Source organism: Neoarius graeffei, chromosome 1, assembly GCF_027579695.1.
Source record: "Neoarius graeffei isolate fNeoGra1 chromosome 1, fNeoGra1.pri, whole genome shotgun sequence".
NCBI classification, from domain to species: domain Eukaryota; kingdom Metazoa; phylum Chordata; class Actinopteri; order Siluriformes; family Ariidae; genus Neoarius; species Neoarius graeffei.
Window position 1 is genome coordinate 117551985 of NC_083569.1, and position 22009 is coordinate 117573993.

General features: G+C 42.6%; 1 protein-coding gene across 3 annotated transcripts; it reads left to right on the forward strand.

The window, feature by feature from the left end:
• The first annotated feature begins 1304 nt into the window (after positions 1–1304).
• On the forward strand, positions 1305–21779 carry si:ch73-174h16.4 (leucine-rich repeat-containing protein 14). Of its 3 annotated transcripts, none has more exons than XM_060915587.1 (6): positions 1305–1343; positions 2305–2417; positions 5280–5390; positions 11647–11926; positions 12022–12813; positions 19880–21779. In XM_060915587.1, the coding sequence occupies exons 4-6, from the start codon at positions 11649–11651 to the stop codon at positions 20457–20459; spliced, it is 1650 nt and encodes a 549-aa protein (XP_060771570.1). In that variant the 5' UTR covers positions 1305–1343; positions 2305–2417; positions 5280–5390; positions 11647–11648; the 3' UTR covers positions 20460–21779. The 3 variants fall into 3 exon arrangements, with proteins under 3 accessions (XP_060771570.1, XP_060771569.1, XP_060771573.1); XM_060915586.1 differs by lacking the exon at positions 1305–1343 and adding an exon at positions 1361–1559; XM_060915590.1 differs by lacking the exons at positions 1305–1343; positions 5280–5390 and adding an exon at positions 1361–1559.
• The last annotated feature ends 230 nt before the right edge of the window (positions 21780–22009 follow it).

The following is a 22009-nucleotide window of genomic DNA, read 5'->3' on the forward strand; positions in this document are numbered from 1 at the left end:
CATGTAATAAAGTTTATATTGGAGAAATGGGCAGATGCTTCCATACTAGAAAAAAAGAACACCAAATAGAATGTGAAAAAGAAACAACAAAAAGACTCACAAGATCCGAAAAAGAAAAAGCACACCAAGAAAACTTAAAATCAGCCATTTCAGACCACTGCAAACGGCAAAATCATATAATGAATTGGGAGGAGGCCAGAGTCATTCGCGCTGAAGAAAATAGATTCCAGCGTTGGATTTTAGAGGCAGTGGAGATACGAAAGCGTGCGCAGAGAACGATGAACCGGGACGAGGGAGCGTATGCACTGTCGCACACCTGGAGCGCCGTCCTGGAGGAGCGACCTGACAGCAGGAGGCATGAACTACCTGTCAAATTGGGCGGGACGTTCACGCCTCCGTAGCGTAACATCAGTTGATATAAGGCACGTCACCACTCGACATCTGGTGACTGTTTGAAGAAGGTGGAAGTTTATCGCCGAAACTGTCAAGGTAACATCTTAAAAAATCCTTGTCTTAAAAAACGAATTTAAAGAATAGTTTCAATAGGTAGACATAATGAACTTTTACTACATATTATTGTTGTTGTTGTACAGTCATAAACAGAGCTTAGTTGATATGCTGAAAAAATTAATTATTATTATTATTATTATTATTATTATTTTAAATATCTAAGTATAATACATTTATGAATGCAAACTTTATTTTATTTTATTTCATTTCATTTTATTTTTCTGAAAGTTGGATCAGGTGTTCTGTAAAGTTATCCTACCTCTTGGAGTTGTCCTACCAAGCCTACTGCGCATGCGCGAAATCCAGGAGCCGTGCTGCTTGTCAGGAAAATCCTACCTCAAGCTTCCAGCTGTTTTGACGCTGTTCAAAACATAAAAATCGGCAAATGCGTGAAATACTCCCCGCTTTTCTATCAGCCCAGCTGATCGGTAGGACAAAACTCGGTCCAAATTCCAAGATATAACGTCATGTGTTCTGCGCATGCGCAGTAGGCTTGGTAGGACAAATCCAGGAGGTAGGGTAACTTTACAGAACACCTGTAAAGTTTTCCCTTGGTTACAGCGAGCGTCCAATGAGCAACCTGCTTGTGAGTAGAACTGACCAATCCCAGTGCAGGAGGCGGGACAATGTGATCATGTGATCACAAGATAATCAGAATTATTATTATTGTTGTTGTTGTTGTGCAGTCATAAGCAGAGCTCAGTTGAAATGCTGGAAAAATAAATTATTATTATTTTAAATATCTAAGTATTAGATGCAAACTTTTTTTTTTTTTTTTTTCTGAAAGTTGGATCCGGAAAAGTCGCAACGCGTGTCCAATGAGCAACGTTCTTGTGAGTAGAACCGACCAATCCCAGTGCAGGAGGCGGGGTCATGGCGCATGTTTGTGGCGTCATCACCAAGCGGCGGTGTTTTGGTTTGTTCGTGTTACGGGTTGTTTTACAATCAGGGTACAAAGTTTGTGTCACAGGGGTCCCAAATTCAACTTGACTCAAACTGGTTCTTGTACCAGTTTTTAAGTGAAGGACAAGTTAAAGAACAGATTTCAGGTAATTTTTTGACGTGTGTGTGGTAGTTTTGTGTAATCTGCTATAAGATGGGAGAAACAAAATGAAGTGATTCTCGGAGAGGACATTTTTTTTTTTTTTTTGACAATTCAGAATCCACTACTTCCATAGCGCTTTTAAATATAAGGCTGTAAGCTTTGTGTTAGTTGTCTCTAATATTTATGTCCCAATATCTTGACCACATTTTAGGATGAAAATAATCATTTTAGATATGTTATTTTATATTGAAAAATTAGCTGTCTCGGAGAGGACATTTTTTGACACAATTTCATACTAATTTGATCAAAATAGTCTGAAAACATACTGGCATTCAACATTAAAACTTAACTATGTTTCCAATGATATGGAACCAAATATTTGTTTTATGGTATAAAGAATGATGTAAGTGCATCCCTTTTGCAGCTACCTGTGGTCAAAAAAGCACTTTTTCTAAATGACACGAGTGATTTTGCTCAATATGACACATATTGCCATACATTCACCAAAAATAACGTTATCACCAAATATTTTTTTTGCATGGTAAATAGAGCTATCACAGGGCTACAATAAACAACCAAGTTTATTTAGTCAAGCCTTTTGATATTGAAGATAATGTGTGATTTTTAGCTTGCGTACTCTGATTGTAAAACAACCCTTACTGGAAATGTAGCTTATAAACTCTTGTGTGGATTAGATTTCACATGTGTAATACTGAAGTCTAAAGTCTGAATTATTAAATTATTTTCAGTCGCTGCAGTCAGTCAGTCCTGTGAGGCGATGCTGTGTGTTTGTGGAGATGATGGACGCGGTTCTTTATAGTCCTTGATTCACGAAGAGCAGCTTCACTGCAGCAACCCTGAGGTCTGACCGGCTTCTCTCACGGCTTTTATAAGGGATCTGTTTTTATTTTTGCTCAATTATTCCTTTGATGTATTCTTTAGAATTTGGCTTTAACGGTCAGGTCATATTTACAGTGGTGCTTGAAAGTTTGTGAACCCTTTAGAATTTTCTATATTTCTGCATAAATATGACCTAAAACATCATCAGATTTTCACACAAGTCCTAAAAGTAGATAAAGAGAACCCAGTTAAACAAATGAGACAAAAATATTATATTTGGTCATTGCTGCACGAGGGGGCCACACCAGATACTGAAAGCAAAGGTTCACATACTTTTGCCACTCACAGATATGTAATATTGGATCATTTTCCTCAATAAATAAATGAGCAAGTATGATATTTTTGTCTTATTTGTTTAACTGGGTTCTCTTTATCTACTTTTAGGAATTGTGTGAAAATCTGATGATGTTTTAGGTCATATTTATGCAGAAAGATAGAAAATTCTAAAGGGTTCACAAACTTTCAAGCACCACTGTATTATAGCTGAAAAGGAAATCTGCGTAAATAGTCTTTAAAGTACTCTTGATGTTTAGTTTGTTGTTTGATTTTGGAGGTTGAAATTCATCTCATCTCATTATCTGTAGCCGCTTTATCCTGTTCTACAGGGTCGCAGGCAAGCTGGAGCCTATCCCAGCTGACTACGGGCGAAAGGCGGGGTACACCCTGGACAAGTCGCCAGGTCATCACAGGGCTGACACATAGACACAGACAACCATTCACACTCACATTCACACCTACGGTCAATTTAGAGCCACCAGTTAACCTAACCTGCATGTCTTTGGACTGTGGGGGAAACCGGAGCACCCGGAGGAAACCCACGCAGACACGGGGAGAACATGCAAACTCCGCACAGAAAGGCCCTCGCCGGCCCCGGGGCTCGAACCCGGGCCCTCTTGCTGTGAGGCAACAGCGCTAACCACTACACCACCATGCCGCCCGAGATTGAAATTATTTTAGTTTAGTTTTTTACAAAGACAAGGAATTTAGGGGCGGCATGGTGGTGTAGTGGTTAGCGCTGTCGCCTCACAGCAAGAAGGTCCAGGTTCGAGCCCCGTGGCCGGCGAGGGCCTTTCTGTGTGGAGTTTGCATGTTCTCCCCGTGTCTGTGTGGGTTTCCTCCGGGTGCTCCGGTTTCCCCCACAGTCCAAAGACATGCAGGTTAGGTTAACTGGTGACTCTAAATTGACCGTAGGTGTGAATGTGAGTGTGAATGGTTGTCTGTGTCTATGTGTCAGCCCTGTGATGACCTGGCGACTTGTCCAGGGTGTACCCCGCCTTTCGCCCGTAGTCAGCTGGGATAGGCTCCAGCTTGCCTGCGACCCTGTAAAACAGGATGAAGCGGCTAGAGATGATATGAGAAATTTAATTTCAGGTTAAAATTTATGTTAAATTGTAGTAATGTAAGGGCAGTATCTCACTGGGCTGCGACAGCCCGCAACTAGTTGGAGACACAACAATTGCGATAAAATGTGAATTCACGACAGTTTTCACTTGGAATCGCACTGAATTGATATTCGCATATTTTACAGCAAATGTTGTCTCCAACTAGTCGCAGGCTGTTGCAGCCCGGCTTTCCCTCAGCAGGCAGGGAAGTAGAGAAAGCCTTACGGAAACTGACTTGAGAAGGGTTCGCGATGGCTTTGCGACACTCGCGATGCATTTGCGGCTATTTTGAGAGAAATGTTGTCGCGCGAATTTTTTGAACATGCTCAAAATTTCAGCAACGAATGAGCGACACTTTGCGACTCATGCAAGGAAATTGAGAAGCCCCGTGAATGTTTCAAGACACTTTTGAAACACTCTCGCGAATGACGTTTGCAATTTGTCTCAAGCTGTCGCAGCCCAGTGAGATACTGGCTTAACCATCCAAGTAATCCTGGATGTTATAAATAACTTATATTTTAATAAAAGCAGCCTTTCATTGCCTGTAAAAGTCTGAACGCTGTGCACGGCAGGGTTAAGGCTGAACACTGAAGCCAGAATGAACACCACACCTCCGTAGATGTCTTTATTGCACACTGTATGTAGATGTAGGACATTTAGATCGGACAGTTTATACAGGATATAACGTATGAAAGTCGAGGAATTTTGTATTACAGCTCCAACAGACAAGGAGTCAGTTATAGTAGAAAAATAAAATGTAACCGTATATCTCCAAACTGGAGCTGGAAGAATCTACACACACTGGAATTGGAGACTCGGTCTTGTTTTGGTCAGAAATGTAGAGCCATACACGAATTTATGTTTCCGATTTACATTACACAGGCAAAGGGTGAAATATCAATTGAACTACTTTTACAAAACTAGAGCCATCACGGTGAAGCAGTGAAAGTCATTAAAAGCTTCTGTATCGAACCCAGTAAACAAATTACGGAGAGTTTAATATCTTCCACTCATCTCCAGTCTCAGAAAATGTGACACTCTGTTTTAAACAAGAAGTTTGTTTTTTCTCTAAAACCATTAATCCTGGCCCTCTATTATACATTTATTTTAAGAAAGAGTTTAAGAGCCGTTAAAAAAAATTGAGACAACTTGTCTGCATTTGCAAAAATTTTATTGAGCCTAAATATACCAAACTGTTATTACCACCACATGTCTAAATGAGGATTGGTGAAATTTGAATGAAAATAATTCTTTTGTTTTTAATTTAAATTTCACTTTTCTTTCTGAAATATTACCTGTATACCTTCACATTTTATTGTGGAAAATATCATGATCTTTGCTTCAGTGGTTTTTGGTGTACAGCCTAAAATATATGTGCAAGAATGTGTACGTTCTTGATGTCTTTACTGTTACCCAAATGGTAAAATCATGCTGTAACTCAGGGCTTTGACAGTAGAGGGCAGTGCAGCAACAGGAGGAAGGACCAGGATGTTGAGGAGCCATTTTGAAAAAATCACTGGTGCATGAACGTTGGGATCCAGGATACCGATCAGGTAAATCTGAAATTTCGAGACGTCAGCCGTCTTTGCCGTTACCGCTGAATGATGATGATGCTGCAGATTGAAAGTTTAGTTAGCCAAGTAACAAGTTAGAATGGGATAATGAATGTACAACCCCGATTCCAAAAAAGTTGGGACAAAGTACAAATTGTAAATAAAAACAGAATGCAATAAATTACAAATCTCAAAAACTGATATTGTATTCACAATAGAACATAGACAACATATCAAATGTCGAAAGGGAGACATTTTGAAATTTCATGCCAAATATTGGCTCATTTGAAATTTTATGACAGCAACACATCTCAAAAAAGTTGGGACAGGGGCAATAAGAGGCTGGAAAAGTTAAAGGTACAAAAAAGGAACAGCTGGAGGATCAAATTGCAACTCATTAGGTCAATTGGCAGTAGGTCATTAACATGACTGGGTATAAAAAGAGCATCTTGGAGTGGCAGCGGCTCTCAGAAGTAAAGATGGGAAGAGGATCACCAATCCCCCTAATTCTGCGCTGACAAATAGTGGAGCAATATCAGAAAGGAGTTCGACAGTGTAAAATTGCAAAGAGTTTGAACATATCATCATCTACAGTGCATAATATCATCAAAAGAGTCAGAGAATCTGGAAGAATCTCTGTGCGTAAGGGTCAAGGCCGGAAAACCATACTGGGTGCCCGTGATCTTCGGGCCCTTAGACGGCACTGCATCACATACAGGCATGCTTCTGTATTGGAAATCACAAAATGGGCTCAGGAATATTTCCAGAGAACATTATCTGTGAACACAATTCACCGTGCCATCCGCCGTTGCCAGCTAAAACTCTATAGTTCAAAGAAGAAGCCGTATCTAAACACGATCCAGAAGCGCAGACGTCTTCTCTGGGCCAAGGCTCATTTAAAATGGACTGTGGCAAAATAGAAAACTGTTCTGTGGTCAAACAAATCAAAATTTGAAGTTCTTTATGGAAATCAGGGACGCCGTGTCATTCGGACTAAAGAGGAGAAGGACGACCCAAGTTATCAGCGCTCAGTTCAGAAGCCTGCATCTCTGATGGTATGGGGTTGCATTAGTGCAGAGCCAGTCCATGGCATAGGCAATATAGGCAAATGCTAAGGGTGCTGCGTCCATCCAGGGGCGCAGAAACGGGGGGAGAAAAATTATGACTTCCACTATTCTGAAAACGAGTCAGCATTATAATGTCTTAGCCTAATTTAATTGTACAGCAAAGCATGTAGTCAGGGTGCGATTTGTAAAAAAAAAAAAAGCAGGGTGGGGTGTGGTGGTGGTTGTTAATCATGAAACAATAAGCGCTCAACAGTGGTTCGCCCTGCCTATAGTGTGTGTCTTTGGGCGCGCAAGTGCGCATCTGCGGCTATTCTCTGTTTTGGCCATGTAATAGCCTAAGTGCAAAGTGTGCCCAGGGGTGCCAAGGGCGACCAAAACCCCACCAGAAAGGAGGGATGGAGTTATTGAATGGAGATGTTACCAAGTGCATCAGTGGTGTACAGGGTTTTCAACCACTGTGCTGCCGAACTCTAGTACCGCGGAACACTAGTGTGCCGTGAGAGATCACCAAGTGTACCGTGGAAAATTATAGAATGACTGTATATTGTAAATATTGGCAACAGCGTTTTAGTTTCAGTCAACATTTTCTATTGGTGATGTGCCTTGAGATTTTTTTCATTGAAAAAAGTGCGCCCTGGCTCAAAAAGGTTGAAAAACAAATGTAGCCTACGCAGTAGTGGTCGGTGATTTCCTTATGCCTACTAAAAATGCACAATGATAGGTTATAAGGGGGGCGGGGGGAGCGGTGTTCATTGGGGAATGATAATGGCTATCCACTGCAAAAAGTAGCCCAGACTACAAGTGCTTAAATGAAGAAATCCAAACTCTCGGGTGCGCAAGGGCGCAAACGAAGGCTACAGGAAGAAACAAATAGAGCCAAGTATAGCGGTAAGTCTGATCTAATCTCTCATATCAACCATTATAGTGGCAAATTAATATTTTAGACGCCTGAATCAATGTCTGCCTAGCTAACTAGATGCAAACAGCAATAGACTTCAATAGCAAAGTACCCATAATAGCACTTTTGTTTGAAAATACAGCCCATTGATGTCCTAACAGGGTGCTTAAGTTTGCACAATTTAGAAATGTAGAATTTTTTATTCATTTAATTTGTTAATTCTTCAGAGATGACTTAACTTTTAATAGCAAAAAAGAAACTAAAAATAATTTCTTGTTTATTGTCCATGCACTACACTTTGAACAGGGTGCGGAAGAGTTTTTGCCCATTATATGGAGATATGTATTGAATTTGTGTGGTCATTTTACTTTGTGACACTTTATGTTAATAATGATAACAATAATGAAACAGATAAAAATGACTTCTTGTTTATAGTCCATGCATCGTACATTGTTTAATAGTAATAGAGTGATTAGATTAAAGTGTTATTTAGATGTTATTAGAGGGTTTTTTTTTCTCGGGGGGGGGCGCCAAAACTCAATCTCGCCTAGGGCAGCCAAAGACCTAGAGCCGGCCCTGCATTAGTGCGTGTGGCATGGGCAGCTTACACATCTGGAAAGACACCATCAATGCTGAAAGGTATATCCAGGTTCTAGAGCAACATATGCTCCCATCCAGACGATGTCTCTTTCAGGGAAGACCTTGCATTTTCCAACATGACAATGCCAAACCACATACTGCATCAATTACAGCATCATGGCTGCGTAGAAGAAGGGTCCGGGTACTGAACTGGCCAGCCTGCAGTCCAGATCTTTCACCCATAGAAAACATTTGGCGCATCATAAAACGGAAGATACGACAAAAAAGACCTAAGACAGTTGAGCAACTAGAATCCTACATTAGACAAGAATGGGTTAACATTCCTGTCCCTAAACTTGAGCAACTTGTCTCCTCAGTCCCCAGACGTTTACAGACTGTTCTAAAGAGAAAAGGGGATGTCTCACAGTGGTAAACATGGCCTTGTCCCAACTTTTTTGAGATGTGTTGTTGTCATGAAATTTAAAATCACCTAATTTTTCTCTTTAAATGATACATTTTCTCAGTTTAAACATCTGATATGTCATCTATGTTCTATTCTGAATAAAATATGGAATTTTGAAACTTCCACATCATTGCATTCCATTTTTATTTACAATTTGTACTTTGTCCCAACTTTTTTGGAATCGGGGTTGTATAATTTGTTTTTTCCTGTACTCAGTGGCCCAAAAAATGGCATGAGATATCTTTACTGTTACTCTGTAGGGTAACGGTAAAGACAACAACTGGGCATTATTTTTTCATAATAATAATGATATCTCTTGCTTTGTGAATTCATGAAATTTGCTTTTCTTTTTTGTCTGTTAAATATATTTATAGGGATTGTAACTAATTTTTGTGTATACACAATTTTTAAAACGTCTTTACCGTTACTCGTCAGATTTTCTGAGAATGGCTTAAATATCATTTCAAGGGGCAGTTTAGTTTATTGCACTTTGCCACAAAAAGATAAATAATTACAAGAATTAAAATAAATACCAAAAAAACCCAACAACCCAGAATTAAATAATACGAAACAATAAACTTAGTGACAAGGGACAACAGGGCTCACACTCAATTGACAATTGTCCCTTATGCTATAAAGGGGATAGGGGTGTTTATTGGCCCACTATTGCCCCTTTTCCACCAAAGCAGTTCCAGGGCTGGTTCGGGGCCAGTGTTTGGTTTGGAACCGGGGTTTCTGTTTCCACTGACGAAGAACTGGCTCTGGGGCCAGAAAAACCGGTTCCAGGCTAGCACCAACTCTCTGCTGGGCCAGAGGAAAGAACCGCTTACGTCAGCGGGTGGGGGGCGGAGTTGTTAAGACCAACAACAATAAGACCGCGAAAGGTCGCCATTTTTAAGCGACGAGAAGCAGCAGCTGTACAAACGCGAAGTCATCCTTTATTATTGTTGTTGCTGCTGCTGCTTCTTCCGTGTTTTTGCTTCGATATTCGTGCCAAGGTTTATGCAAACGTAGCGATGTAACTGACGTATACAGCGACGTAACTGACGTAAACAATGACATAATGACGTGGCTTCCTTTAGCACCGCGAGCTATGGAAAAGTAAACTGGTTCTCAGCTGGCTCGCAAGTTGAACGAGTTGTGAACCAGCACCAGCCCCGAACCAGCCCTGGAACTGATTTGGTGGAAAAGGGGTATATGTTGACACACGCTAGGAATTTGGTTCCAGCAGTTGGTGTCTCTCTATTGATACAGGGGAGAGAAAAAGGAAGTGTGAATATATAGATATGTATGTGTCCTATAAGAAAAATGTATGTAATGTACAAAATAGACAGGCGGCACGGTGGTGTAGTGCAGTGCTCGAGACATGGTCTAATAGTAAAGGAGCTTTCGAGTGTCTTTTGTCCTTAAAAGGATAGTTCGGGATTTTTGACATGAATCTGTATGGCATCCCCATCAATAGTGTCGTGCAAACACACTGACTTACCCCTGACAGCATCCTGTGAGTCCAGTTCTTGTCCAGTTTTGGTCCAGACGAAAGTAGTCCGGCAAGTTTGTTGGGGTCACGAAAGTAAAACGTTTTTCGTCTCAAAACAGTACGTGTTCAAAAGAGTGATATATTTGCATCACAAAACCGTTGCCAAATAAAAAGTCAGACCTCGAAATCGCTTGGCACTATTTTCTCTCCCTTCTTATCACTGCGCGCTGCCGCCAGGTGACAGCCACGGCTGTTTCATTCATTGTTTTAGTGATGGGAATTTCGGCTCTTTTGGCTCTTCTTACTATAAGGAGCCGGCTCTTTCGGCTCCCAAACAGCTCCTGAGATTTTATTTTTGATTTAATTGCTGCAATTAACTAGTTAATTAATTACATTATTATTTATATTTTATCAATAGGATGTTTTCCATTTTATTTTTTATTTTTTGTAGCCATTGTAAAGCTTTGTAAAGTATAGCAGTGTAACAATGTTCTAACTATAGAAATAAAACTTACTTGCCAATTAATAAATTATTTTCTCACAAACATAATGCAAAACTGTGTTACATTACCAATATAAAATACACAGAAGACATCAACTGTTTATCCTTTATGGCTTTATTTCACACTCGACCTTGAACAAAATGCCACAAAATAAATTATGAAGTATAAATCAGGCCTAAGAAACTATGAAGCAAAGTTGGAAATTATTTTAACAAACACCGAACAATGTGCAACAAAATATGTGGCACCTTGAGCGCATGTAAAAAGAGAAAAAAGTGCCGCACTCTGCTCCACCAGTAATGAGAAGCCGCTGGAACAGCAAATATGCTCCTGTTATAATGACTGCTGTCTCGTTGTATACCGCAGATTAATCTGGCCATGCCAAGGCGGTTGCCGACCGAACCTGTCAATTTATGAGTGACAATTTATATCATGAGCTTTCGGAATTCACGGCAACAAAACCATGATCATGGTTGTCAAATAGACAATCATCCTTCAGCTGAGCTGAGCTGAACTCTCTCTCTCTTTCTGAGGCACCTAAGGACAAAAAACTAATTCGGCTCCCACCGAAGAGCCGGCTCCCGTCGTTCACTTCAAAGAGCCGGCTCTTTGAACCGGATCGTTCGCGACCGACACATCACTACATTGTTTACTGCTAGCAAAGTTAGCGACAACATGTCTGACTACGACGGTGAAATGTGTGCGGAGATTCAGCCACATCTTTGTTGCTACAGCCTAGATAGTCGCAAGTGCGCACCATTTTCACAAATATATTATTGTATAGGTTATAGAAGGTGATAAATTTGTCGCTGTTCTTGCTCTCAAATTAGCTTGTTAGCGCCGCTGATCTGAACTCCTAATCACTGCCAAACAATCGGAAAAGTGTTGATTCCTGCGCAGATGTCAACATGACAGCGCGCAGTGATACCGAGGGAGAGAAAATAGTGCCAAGCGATTTCGAGGTCTGACTTTTTATTTGGCAACGGTTTTGTGATGCAAATATATCACTCTTTTGAACACATACTGTTTTGAGACGAAAAACGTTTTACTTTCGTGACCCCAACAAACTTGCCGGACTACTTTCGTCTGGACAAGAACTGGACTCACAGGATGCTGTCAGGGGTAAGTCAGTGTGTTTGCATGACACTATTGATGGGGATGCCATACAGATTCATGTCAAAAATCCCGAACTATCCCTTTAATGTCCTTGCACACCCTTTTAAACAGTCCAAGAACCTTGTTGACTATTTGGTGTCGTTTGTCCTGTAGAGATGGTCCTGTCGTTGGTGTACCTGTGTGCACGTGAGGTGGTCAGTGATCACGGGTTATTAGCTGCGCAGTTGAGCTGCGTCCCACGCGAGCTGTACAGGCCGCTGCTGGATGCCGCGTTCACTCACTGTCGCCCTCTGGCCATCGGAGAGCTGGTGCAGCGCTGGCCCGAGCGGATCCTCAGCATTGGGGGACGGAGAAAATGTGACCGCGATCCACCAGGCCGCCTGTGTGTCCAGGCTGTGCTACATGCCGTGGTTAGGGGCTTGATTGATAACAGGTAGCCTCACACATGCGCATTAAAGGATTGGTTTTATTTCTGTGATGTAAATAGGCATTAAATTATCGTGTTTCCGATCTTCTTTCTCTGCTCAGGTGTTGTCTGCAGGTGCTGGACCTCTGCGGACTGCAGTACAAGGACGGCAGCTCGGAGGACGCGATGGGTGGCTGGTCCCTCACTGTGGCTTTGTGCGCCATGCTGCTACGGGCGAAAAACGTCACCACAGCCAACAGGGGGCGTGGACGAGACGACGGAGAGAAGAAAAAGAGAGGGTTGGAGACAGAGCAGGACGGTGCGGTGAAACGAGACCGAGCCGGACTGAAGAAGGGGGAGGAGGAGGCAGAGGTGCAGAAGATGGATTGTAGGGATAACGCAGAAGAGGAGAATGTGAAGGGTGTGAGGAGGAGAATGGAGCTGCAAAGGAGAAAAACAGCTCATCTGCAGCAGGTTCCCAGCAGAGACAACGTTCTGGTAGACGTCAAGGCCGATCTCTTTGTGAACACCCGATCCTGGGGGCGCGTCCGCAGGGCGCTAAGCCTCTTCGGATCGCTGCGGCTTCACTGCCGCTTCCTGCGTGTCGAGGAGCTGCCTGCGTCCTCCATTGCCTCGCTGCTGCACCTGCTACCCCAGGAGGAGCTCCTCGGTCTGGATGTGCGCTACTCCAGCCTGGGTGTGTCTGGGTTAGCACTGCTGTTGCCCCAGTTAGCACCGTTTCCTCGACTCTGCTCGCTCCGGCTGCACTACTGCAACCTGGATGTCCTGCGCATTCAGCCCGGCCAGCAGGAGGCGCTGCAGGATGTGTCTCGAGGGCTTGGAGAGCTGAAGAGGCTGCGCAGGCTGAGTCTCACCGCCCTGTGCCTGTCGGGACACCTGCGTCTGCTGCTCAGGTACAGCACCCTTTCAGTGGTGTTTATTAGGTTTCCAAATGGTTTTCCAAAATCTCTTTTTGGTAAATGTCCTCAGGACACAACAAGACTTCCTGTCATTTATAAACGTGAGCAAAGCTTCACCTAAGCGCTGTAGTGTCATAGAGGTGACCATCTTGAAGCATGGTGGTGGTAGCGGTGTCATTTTAAGAGTGACCATGACCTCCTGGTTACTTCTCTGCCTCAATACCCTTCAAACCCAGTTATTAACTACATTAGACAGTGAACAGGTCACAGCTGATGGTTAGGGTGAGTGAACACATCCAAATTTAACTCTACAAAAACGTTTAAATTTAAATAGGTTTATTTTTCACGTAATTACTTGGAGCACACTCTCTGACTATCTCTCTATCTATCTCTGTGTGTCTATCAGTCTATCTCTATCTATCTCTTTATCTATCTCTATCTATCTATCTATCTATCTACTTACAGTGGTGCTTGAAAGTTTGTGAACCCTTTAGAATTTTCTATATTTATGCAGAAATATGACCTAAAACATCATCAGATTTTCACACAAGTCCTAAAAGTAGATAAAGAGAACCCAGTTACACAAATGAGAATTTCATACTTGCTCATTTATTTATTGAGGAAAATGACCCAATATTACATATCTGTGAGTGGCAAAAGTATGTGAACCTTTGCTTTCAGTATCTGGTGTGACCCCCTTGTGCAGCAATAACTGCAACTAAACGTTTGCGGTAACTGTTGATCAGTCCTGCACACCGGCTTGGAGGAATTTTAGCCCATTCCTCCGTACAGAACAGCTTCAACTCTGGGATGTTGGTGGGTTTCCTCACATGAACTGCTCGCTTCAGGTCCTTCCACAACATTTCCATTGGATTAAGGTCAGGACTTTGATTTGGCCATCCCAAAACATTCACTTTATTCTTCTTTAACCATTCTTTGGTAGACCGACTTGTGTGCTTAGGGTCATTGTCTTGCTGCATGACCCACCTTCTCTTGAGATTCAGTTCATGGACAGATGTCCTGACATTTTCCTTTAGAATTCACTGGTATAATTCAGAATTCATTGTTCTATCAATGATGGCAAGCCATCCTGGCCCAGATGCAGCAAAACAGGCCCAAACCATGATACTACAACCACCATGTTTCACAGATGGGATAAGGTTCTTATGCTGGAATGCAGTGTTTTCCTTTCTCCAAACATAACGCTTCTCATTTAAACCAAAAAGTTCTATTTTGGTCTCATCCATCCACAAAACATTTTTCCAATAGCCTTCTGGCTTGTCCATGTGATCTTTATCAAACTGCAGACGAGCAGCAATGCTCTTTTTGGAGAGCAGTGGCTTTCTCCTTGCAACCCTGCCATGCACACCATTGTTGTTCAGTGTTCTCCTGATGATGGACTCCTGAACATTAACATTAGCCAATGTGAGAGAGGCCTTCAGTTGCTTAGAAGTTCCCCTGGGGTCCTTTGTGACCTCGCCGACTATTACACGCCTTGCTCTTGGAGTGATCTTTGTTGGTCGACCACTCCTGGGGAGGGTAACAATGGTCTTGAATTTCCTTCATTTGTACACAATCTGTCTGACTGTGGATTGGTGGAGTCCAAACTCTTTAGAGATGGTTTTCTCGCCTTTTCCAGCATGATGAGCATCAACAACAGTTTTTCTGAGGTCCTCCGAAATCTCCTTTGTTCATGCCATGATACACTTCCACAAACATGTGTTGTGAAGATCAGACTTTGATAGATCCTTGCTCTTTAAATACAACCCCGATTCCAAAAAAGTTGGGACAAAGTACAAATTGTAAATAAAAACGGAATGCAATCATTTACAAATCTCAAATTGATATTGTATTCACAATAGAACATAGACAACATATCAAATGTCGAAAGTGAGACATTTTGAAATTTCATGCCAAATATTGGCTCATTTGAAGTTTCATGACCGTAACACATCTCAAAAAAGTTGGGACAGGGGCTGGAAAAGTTAAAGGTACAAAAAAGGAACAGCTGGAGGACCAAATTGCAACTCATTAGGTCAATTGGCAATAGGTCATTAACATGACTGGGTATAAAAAGAGCATCTTGGAGTGGCAGTGGCTCTCAGAAGTAAAGATGGGAAGAGGATCACCAATCCCCCTAATTCTGCGCCGACAAATAGTGGAGCAATATCAGAAAGGAGTTCGACAGTGTAAAATTGCAGAGAGTTTGAACATATCATCTACAGTGCATAATATCATCAAAAGATTCAGAGAATCTGGAAGAATCTCTGTGCGTAAGGGTCAAGGCTGGAAAACCATACTGGGTGCCCGTGATCTTCGGGCCCTTAGACGGCACTGCATCACATACAGGCACGCTTCTGTATTGGAAATCACAAAATGGGCTCAGGAATATTTCCAGAGAACATTATCTGTGAACGCAACACTAGCTAAAACACCAGCTAAAACTCTCTATAGTTCAAAGAAGAAGCCGTATCTAAACATGATCCAGAAGCGCAGACGTCTTCTCTGGGCCAAGGCTCATTTAAAATGGACTGTGGCAAAGTGGAAAACTGTTCTGTGGTCAGACGAATCAAAATTTGAAGTTCTTTATGGAAATCAGGGATTGTAAAACAGGGTGCCCACTCACACCTGATTGTCATCCCATTGATTGAAAACACCGGACTCTAATTTCACCTTCAAATTAACTGCTAATCCTAGAGGTTCACATACAACCCCGATTCCAAAAAAAGTTGGGACAAAGTACAAATTGTAAATAAAATCGGAATGCAGTGATGTGGAAGTTTCAAAATTCCGTATTTTATTCAGAATAGAACATAGATGACATATCAAATGTTTAAACTGAGAAAATGTATCATTTAAAGAGAAAAATTAGGTGATTTTAAATTTCATGACAACAACACATCTCAAAAAAGTTGGGACAAGGCCATGTTTCCCACTGTGAGACATCCCCTTTTCTCTTTACAACAGTCTGTAATCGTCTGGGGACTGAGGAGACAAGTTGCTCAAGTTTAGGGACAGGAATGTTAACCCATTCTTGTCTAATGTAGGATTCTAGTTGCTCAACTGTCTTAGGTCTTTTTTGTCGTATCTTCCGTTTTATGATGCGCCAAATGTTTTCTATGGGTGAAAGATCTGGACTGCAGGCTGGCCAGTTCAGTACCCGGACCCTTCTTCTACGCAGCCATGATGCTGTAATTGATGCAGTATGTGGTTTGGCATTGTCATGTTGGAAAATGCAAGGTCTTCCCTGAAAGAGACGTCGTCTGGATGGGAGCATATGTTGCTCTAGAACCATACCTTTCAGCATTGATGGTGTCTTTCCAGATGTGTAAGCTGCCCATGCCACACGCACAAATGCAACCCCATACCAGCCCTCTCAAAATATTTCTGAGAAAGGGGCAAGTAAGAAAGAGTAGTAGGCAGAGGTTAAGCCAGGGATCCCAGCAGTAATTGAGAAAAATAGAGGAATGTAAGAAACTATCAGCATGGGTCAAGGGGGCTGCAAGCCCTTTGCGGGGTGCAGGGGCAGCGCCCCTGCTGGAGGTATGGGGGCAAATTCCCTGAAGCTGTTGTGATTTTAACATTTAAAGATGCTCTAGAACACATTTTTTACATAGATTAAACATAGAAAAGCAACAGAATTTAACAATAATGTGTATCTATTTGATGTAATATTTTGTAATCTATGACATAAGTGGCAAAAAAAAAATTATAAAAATTATATGAAAATGTAGCTTTGAAGAATATACTTGTCTAAATATTCCACTGATTTTGTTATAACAATAGTATCCATAGTTCATCTCATTTGTTTATTTTTTTTTTGTTTCGCGTTAATGTCAAAACTAGTCTAATATAAGCCACATTCATGTTTCAAAAATCATGAATATGAGCAGAAATCAATGATTCAGTAATATTAGATATATATATACATATGTACAGCAAATATTGGAGATATTTGACTTAAACCTTTCTCTTTTTGAAAGGTTTCACTGCAGAGGAATTTAATGCTCTTTTCTGGGGTGCATTCTGTGATCTTTCCTCCAGTTTTCTCTGCTTTTGTTTCTCTGATCTTTCCTTCTGCTTTTTCTGATGTTCCTGCAGTGACCTTTTGGAGAGTTTCTTGGCTACTCTGTTCGCATGAGCTTTTGTTTCAAGTTCTGTATTCACCACATTCATTAATCTCTTCTTGGATTCAACTTCCTCTCTGGCTAAGCGCAACTACGCTTTCCACGACATATTAAATTAAGTTCAACGCATTAGAAACAAAAGCACGAACAGAGTTAAAACACGTTTTCTAGCAAATGGGCGCAGCCATATTGTTTTCTTGTTCTATCGCGTACAGTCTCGCGGTATTTACATCAATTTAACTTCCGAGTGTTCCCGAATGTCAACAAGAACAAGCGAAGCCAACGAAAACATCGCTAAACAAGCAAACCAAATCAGACCGTATTCTGCTGGTCATTTTACTTAAACATATTTTTAACGGCTATACAAGAGATTTAAAAAAAAAACCCACTTTGGCTAGAAAAATAGCAGAATTCCACTAAATAGCGGCTGTCTGGGATCCATGTTAAGCGTAAGCTGAGTGGAGGCTGCGTTAGCCGCCACCACGATGTATAAAAAAGAGGGGTGTCCTGGGGTTCTCCCACGGAAAATTTTGAAAATGTAGATGTTAAATGGTGAATTCTGAGTGATCCTGAATGCAAAATTTTATTTTTATGAAGTAAAAACTTATGAATTTAAATTCTTTGAAAAACCACTGTGAGTAGCCGGCAATGGAGCGTTTGTAGGCGGCAAAATCGCCGAATCCTGGCAGTTATTGAGAGGACTGCTATACCATCAGAGATGCAGGCTTCTGAACTGAGCGCTGATAACAACTCGGGTCGTCCTTCTCCTCTTTAGTCCGAATGACACGGCGTCCCTGATTTCCATAAAGAACTTCAAATTTTGATTTGTCTGACCACAGAACAGTTTTCCACTTTGCCACAGTCCATTTTAAATGAGCCTTGGCCCAGAGAAGACGTCTGCGCTTCTGGATCATGTTTAGATACGGCTTCTTCTTTGAACTATAGAGTTTTAGCTGGCAACGGCGGATGGCACGGTGAATTGTGTTCACAGATAATGTTCTCTGGAAATATTCCTGAGCCCATTTTGTGATTTCCAATACAGAAGCATGCCTGTATGTGATGCAGTGCCGTCTAAGGGCCCGAAGATCACGGGCACCCAGTATGGTTTTCCGGCCTTGACCCTTACGCACAGAGATTCTTCCAGATTCTCTGAATCTTTTGATGATATTATGCACTGTAGATGATATGTTCAAACTCTTTGCAATTTTACACTGTCGAACTCCAGACTTTCGTCTAAACGGGGGAACAGGGGCGCTGCGCCCTCTTACTCTCGGCGTGCGCCCCCTTACCGACTCTGTGAAAACATCCCAGCAACACTACGTGACAATGTGTCTGATCATCAAATACGTTATAACTGCTCCAAAAATATTCCAATCATAGTAGATACACCGCCAGACGGTGCAAAAACAATCCGAATTGGCATTTTCCAGACTGAGGCGCCATGTTTAGTTGTTTACTTGTCGCGGTTGCTCTCGCGAGATTTGACATGGGTTACATACAAGGTCAGCTGACTTGTAGAGCAAGATTTCTCAAGACTGAATGACCTTTCACCCACCGGCGCGGGAGCTTTTGACAGAAGTAGTTCGCGAGTTGTTTTTGTTGACACTTGGGCATTTTAAAGATGTCATCCCGCGGCACGAAGCGGAAGAAAGCCAAAGACTGTCTGGGGCAGAAGAAGATAACTTCTTTCTTTTTCAATGTTGACAGAGAATTTGTTACAATTTCCCTCTCAGATAGCCTCAGAATGTCCCATTGGAGCATTTTTCAAGGGCTTTGCACGGCGGGGGGGGGACAACCGGCACCATCTCCCCCCACCCCCGCTTCGCTCCCTCGCCATGGTGAGCGCCCTCATACTAAATTTTTCTGGAAAAAACCCTGGAACTCCTTTCTGATATTGCTCCACTATTTGTCGGCGCAGAATTAGGGGGATTGGTGATCCTCTTCCCATCTTTACTTCTGAGAGCCGCTGCCACTCCAAGATGCTCTTTTTATACCCAGTCATGTTAATGACCTATTGCCAATTGACCTAATGAGTTGCAATTTGGTCCTCCAGCTGTTCCTTTTTTGTACCTTAACTTTTCCAGCCTCTTATTGCCCCTCATCTCATCTCATTATCTCTAGCCGCTTTATCCTGTTCTACAGGGTCGCAGGCAAGCTGGAGCCTATCCCAGCTGACTACGGGCGAAAGGCAGGGTACACCCTGGACAAGTTGCCAGGTCATCACAGGGCTGACACATAGACACAGACAACCATTCACACTCACATTCACACCTACGGTCAATTTAGAGTCACCAGTTAACCTAACCTGCATGTCTTTGGACTGTGGGGGAAACCGGAGCACCCGGAGGAAACCCACGCGGACACGGGGAGAACATGCAAACTCCGCACAGAAAGGCCCTCGCCGGCCACGGGGCTCGAACCCGGACCTTCTTGCTGTGAGGCAACAGCGCTAACCACTACACCACCGTGCCGCCCTCTTATTGCCCCTGTCCCAACTTTTTGAGATGTGTTGCTGTCATGAAATTTCAAATGAGCCAATATTTGGCATGAAATTTCAAAATGTCTCCCTTTCGACATTTGATATGTTGTCTGTTCTATTGTGAATACAATATCAGTTTTTGAGATGTGTAAATTATTGCATTCCGTTTTTATTTACAATTTGTACTTTGTCCCAACTTTTTTGGAATCGAGGTTGTACTTTTGCCACTCACAGATATGTAATATTGGATCATTTTCCTCAATAAATAAATCAGCAAGTATATTATTTTTGTCTCATTTGTTTAACTGAGTTTTCTTTACTTTTAGGATTTGTGTGAATATCTGAGGTTTTAGGTCGTTTATGCAGAAATGTAGACAATTCTAAAGTGTTCACAAACTTTCAAGCACCACTGTACACATTTACTTTACTCACTTTCTTCTCTGTTCTGCTGCAGTTCTCTGTCAGAGCCACTGGAGGCGCTGGAGCTGCTGTACCTCAGCCTGACCGCTGGTGATCTCACGTACCTGTCACGCAGCCCTCATGCATCATCCCTCACCGAGCTGGACCTGAGTGAAAACAGGCTGGATGAGTCATCTCTGCACTCCCTGCGCCATCTCTTCGCCCGGGCCAAGCACTGCCTGACGCGCCTCTCTCTGTGCGGCTGCGGACTTTCAGACAGCCCGCTCAGGGCGCTCCTGCCCGCACTGGAGCAATGCCACGCCCTCCGCAGCCTCTGTTTGGCACTGAATCCGCTCTCCAGGGCAGCGTTGGTGGACTTGGCGCGGGCTGCGGCAGGCATCAACTCCTTGAGGCTCCTCCTCTACCCTAACCCGCTGGAGGAGTACGAGCCCGGCCTGCCCCCCCTGCCCTCCAGTACACAGCTCTTCGACTGGCCTCTTACCGAAGACTCGGAGGTCAAAGAGGTCACACTGAGGCAGCTGGACGAGGTTTTGAGAGCCAAAGGACGCACACTGGACCTCTTATTGACCTCCGACCTGTTGAAGTATAGCACTGACCTAGCAATGGATGATTAGCATTAAGTAAAAGGGAAAACAGCCAAAACAGGAATGTAATTTGACACATTTTTGATTTGTCCTGGAGTTATGAGGTTAATATCACTAACATGCACTGAGATCCAGGCACTAAAAACACACACGCTTCATTGTGTCCGTTTTTATATTACAGGCCGTGTTAGAGACTCCGGCTCAAGGCATAAATTGTAAATTGGTAGCTATAAGCTGCTACATTAGCCTTCTAGCTCCACTGCAGTATCATAGCAACAAGCACGCCTTGTCTGATTGGGTGCGTTTGATTAAATATAAATTTGAATAAAATTATTCCTTTATCGCAGCCTCTCCCAGCAGACATGCGAAGGTTTTGGTGGTTCTCCTGCTCTGACACACCAGGGGCCGTCTCTGGTAGCCATGTTGATATGAATTAGGGGTGTCAGAGCTGAGTCAGTCTCAGTAAAGGAGGCGTGGCCTCTATCTGTGTGTCAGTCTCAGTGAAGAAGGCGTGGCCTCTGTGTGCGTCAGTCTCAGTGAAAGAGGCGTGTTTGTGCGTGTCGATCTCAGTGAAGGAGGCGTGGCCTCGGTGTGTGTGTCAGTCTCAGTGCAGGAGGCGTGACCTCTGAGTGTGTCAAGTCTCAGTGAAGGAGGCGTGACCTTTGTGTGTGTGCGTGCGTCAGTCTGAGTGAAGGAGGCATGGCCTCCATTTTGTGTGTCAGAATCAAGGAGGTGTGGCCTGTGTGTTACTCAGTGAAGGAGGCGTGGCCTCTGTGTGTCAGTCTGAGTGATGGAGGCGTGGCCTCTGTGTGTGTCAGCGATCGTGAAGGCTTCAGAACAGTTTGTAAAAGTTGCATATGGTAAAAGGGTGAAGATTACTCCACATCTTCAAACCTTCTTCAAAATTTTTTTATTTGATTGACTGACTGATCTTTTCCCTGCAGCATGAAATATTTTACTGAGTATTTTCTAACTTCCCACTTCTTCATGATGCCACTGCCCCATTTCTTTCCTCTCTAGTTTGGCACCAACGTCAGAAGGATTAGGATCAGTGATGATGCTACCTCACCCATGTTCCTGCCATGGGTGAATTAGGACCAAATGAAGATCAGTGTAAATGAGTATTTACAGCACTCAGTTCAGTACTGTCTAAATCTGGTTTGACCCAACAGATCTTTAATATGCCAAAGGAATTACTACACTGTGTGCGTTTGTACAATTTCAGTACAATCATGGACTTTTTTTTTTTTTTTGCATCTGTAAGTGTGGCAAAATGACTGGATCTTAAATTCCCCACAGTGTACCGTTTTGTGCTGCATTTCTGCTTTTCAATAAACACAAACCAAAGTATTTCTTACAAAAGAAAATCATCTTGTGATTTTTTTTTTTTTTTTTTTTTTTTTGTGTCTGGGAAAGGTTTTGAAGGGAAAACGGCAACACGAGGTAAGAGACCGAAGAACACCAAGGTGCTGTTTCCTCCAGAGTGTATTTTATCATTCCATGTCAATATATAAAAATAAGTGTGTTTAGTGGGTCAGTGGTAGCTCAAGGTTCTGCGTTACTGACCAGCATCGAATGCA

Bases quoted from the DNA above. Each gene is read 5' to 3' on its own strand.
- si:ch73-174h16.4 (XM_060915587.1), top strand. From the start codon at position 11,649: ATGGTCCTGTCGTTGGTGTACCTGTGTGCACGTGAGGTGGTCAGTGAT. The intron at 11,927-12,021 runs GTAGCCTCACAC...TTCTCTGCTCAG, and splicing joins AGGGGCTTGATTGATAACAG to GTGTTGTCTGCAGGTGCTGG. The intron at 12,814-19,879 runs GTACAGCACCCT...GTTCTGCTGCAG, and splicing joins CACCTGCGTCTGCTGCTCAG to TTCTCTGTCAGAGCCACTGG.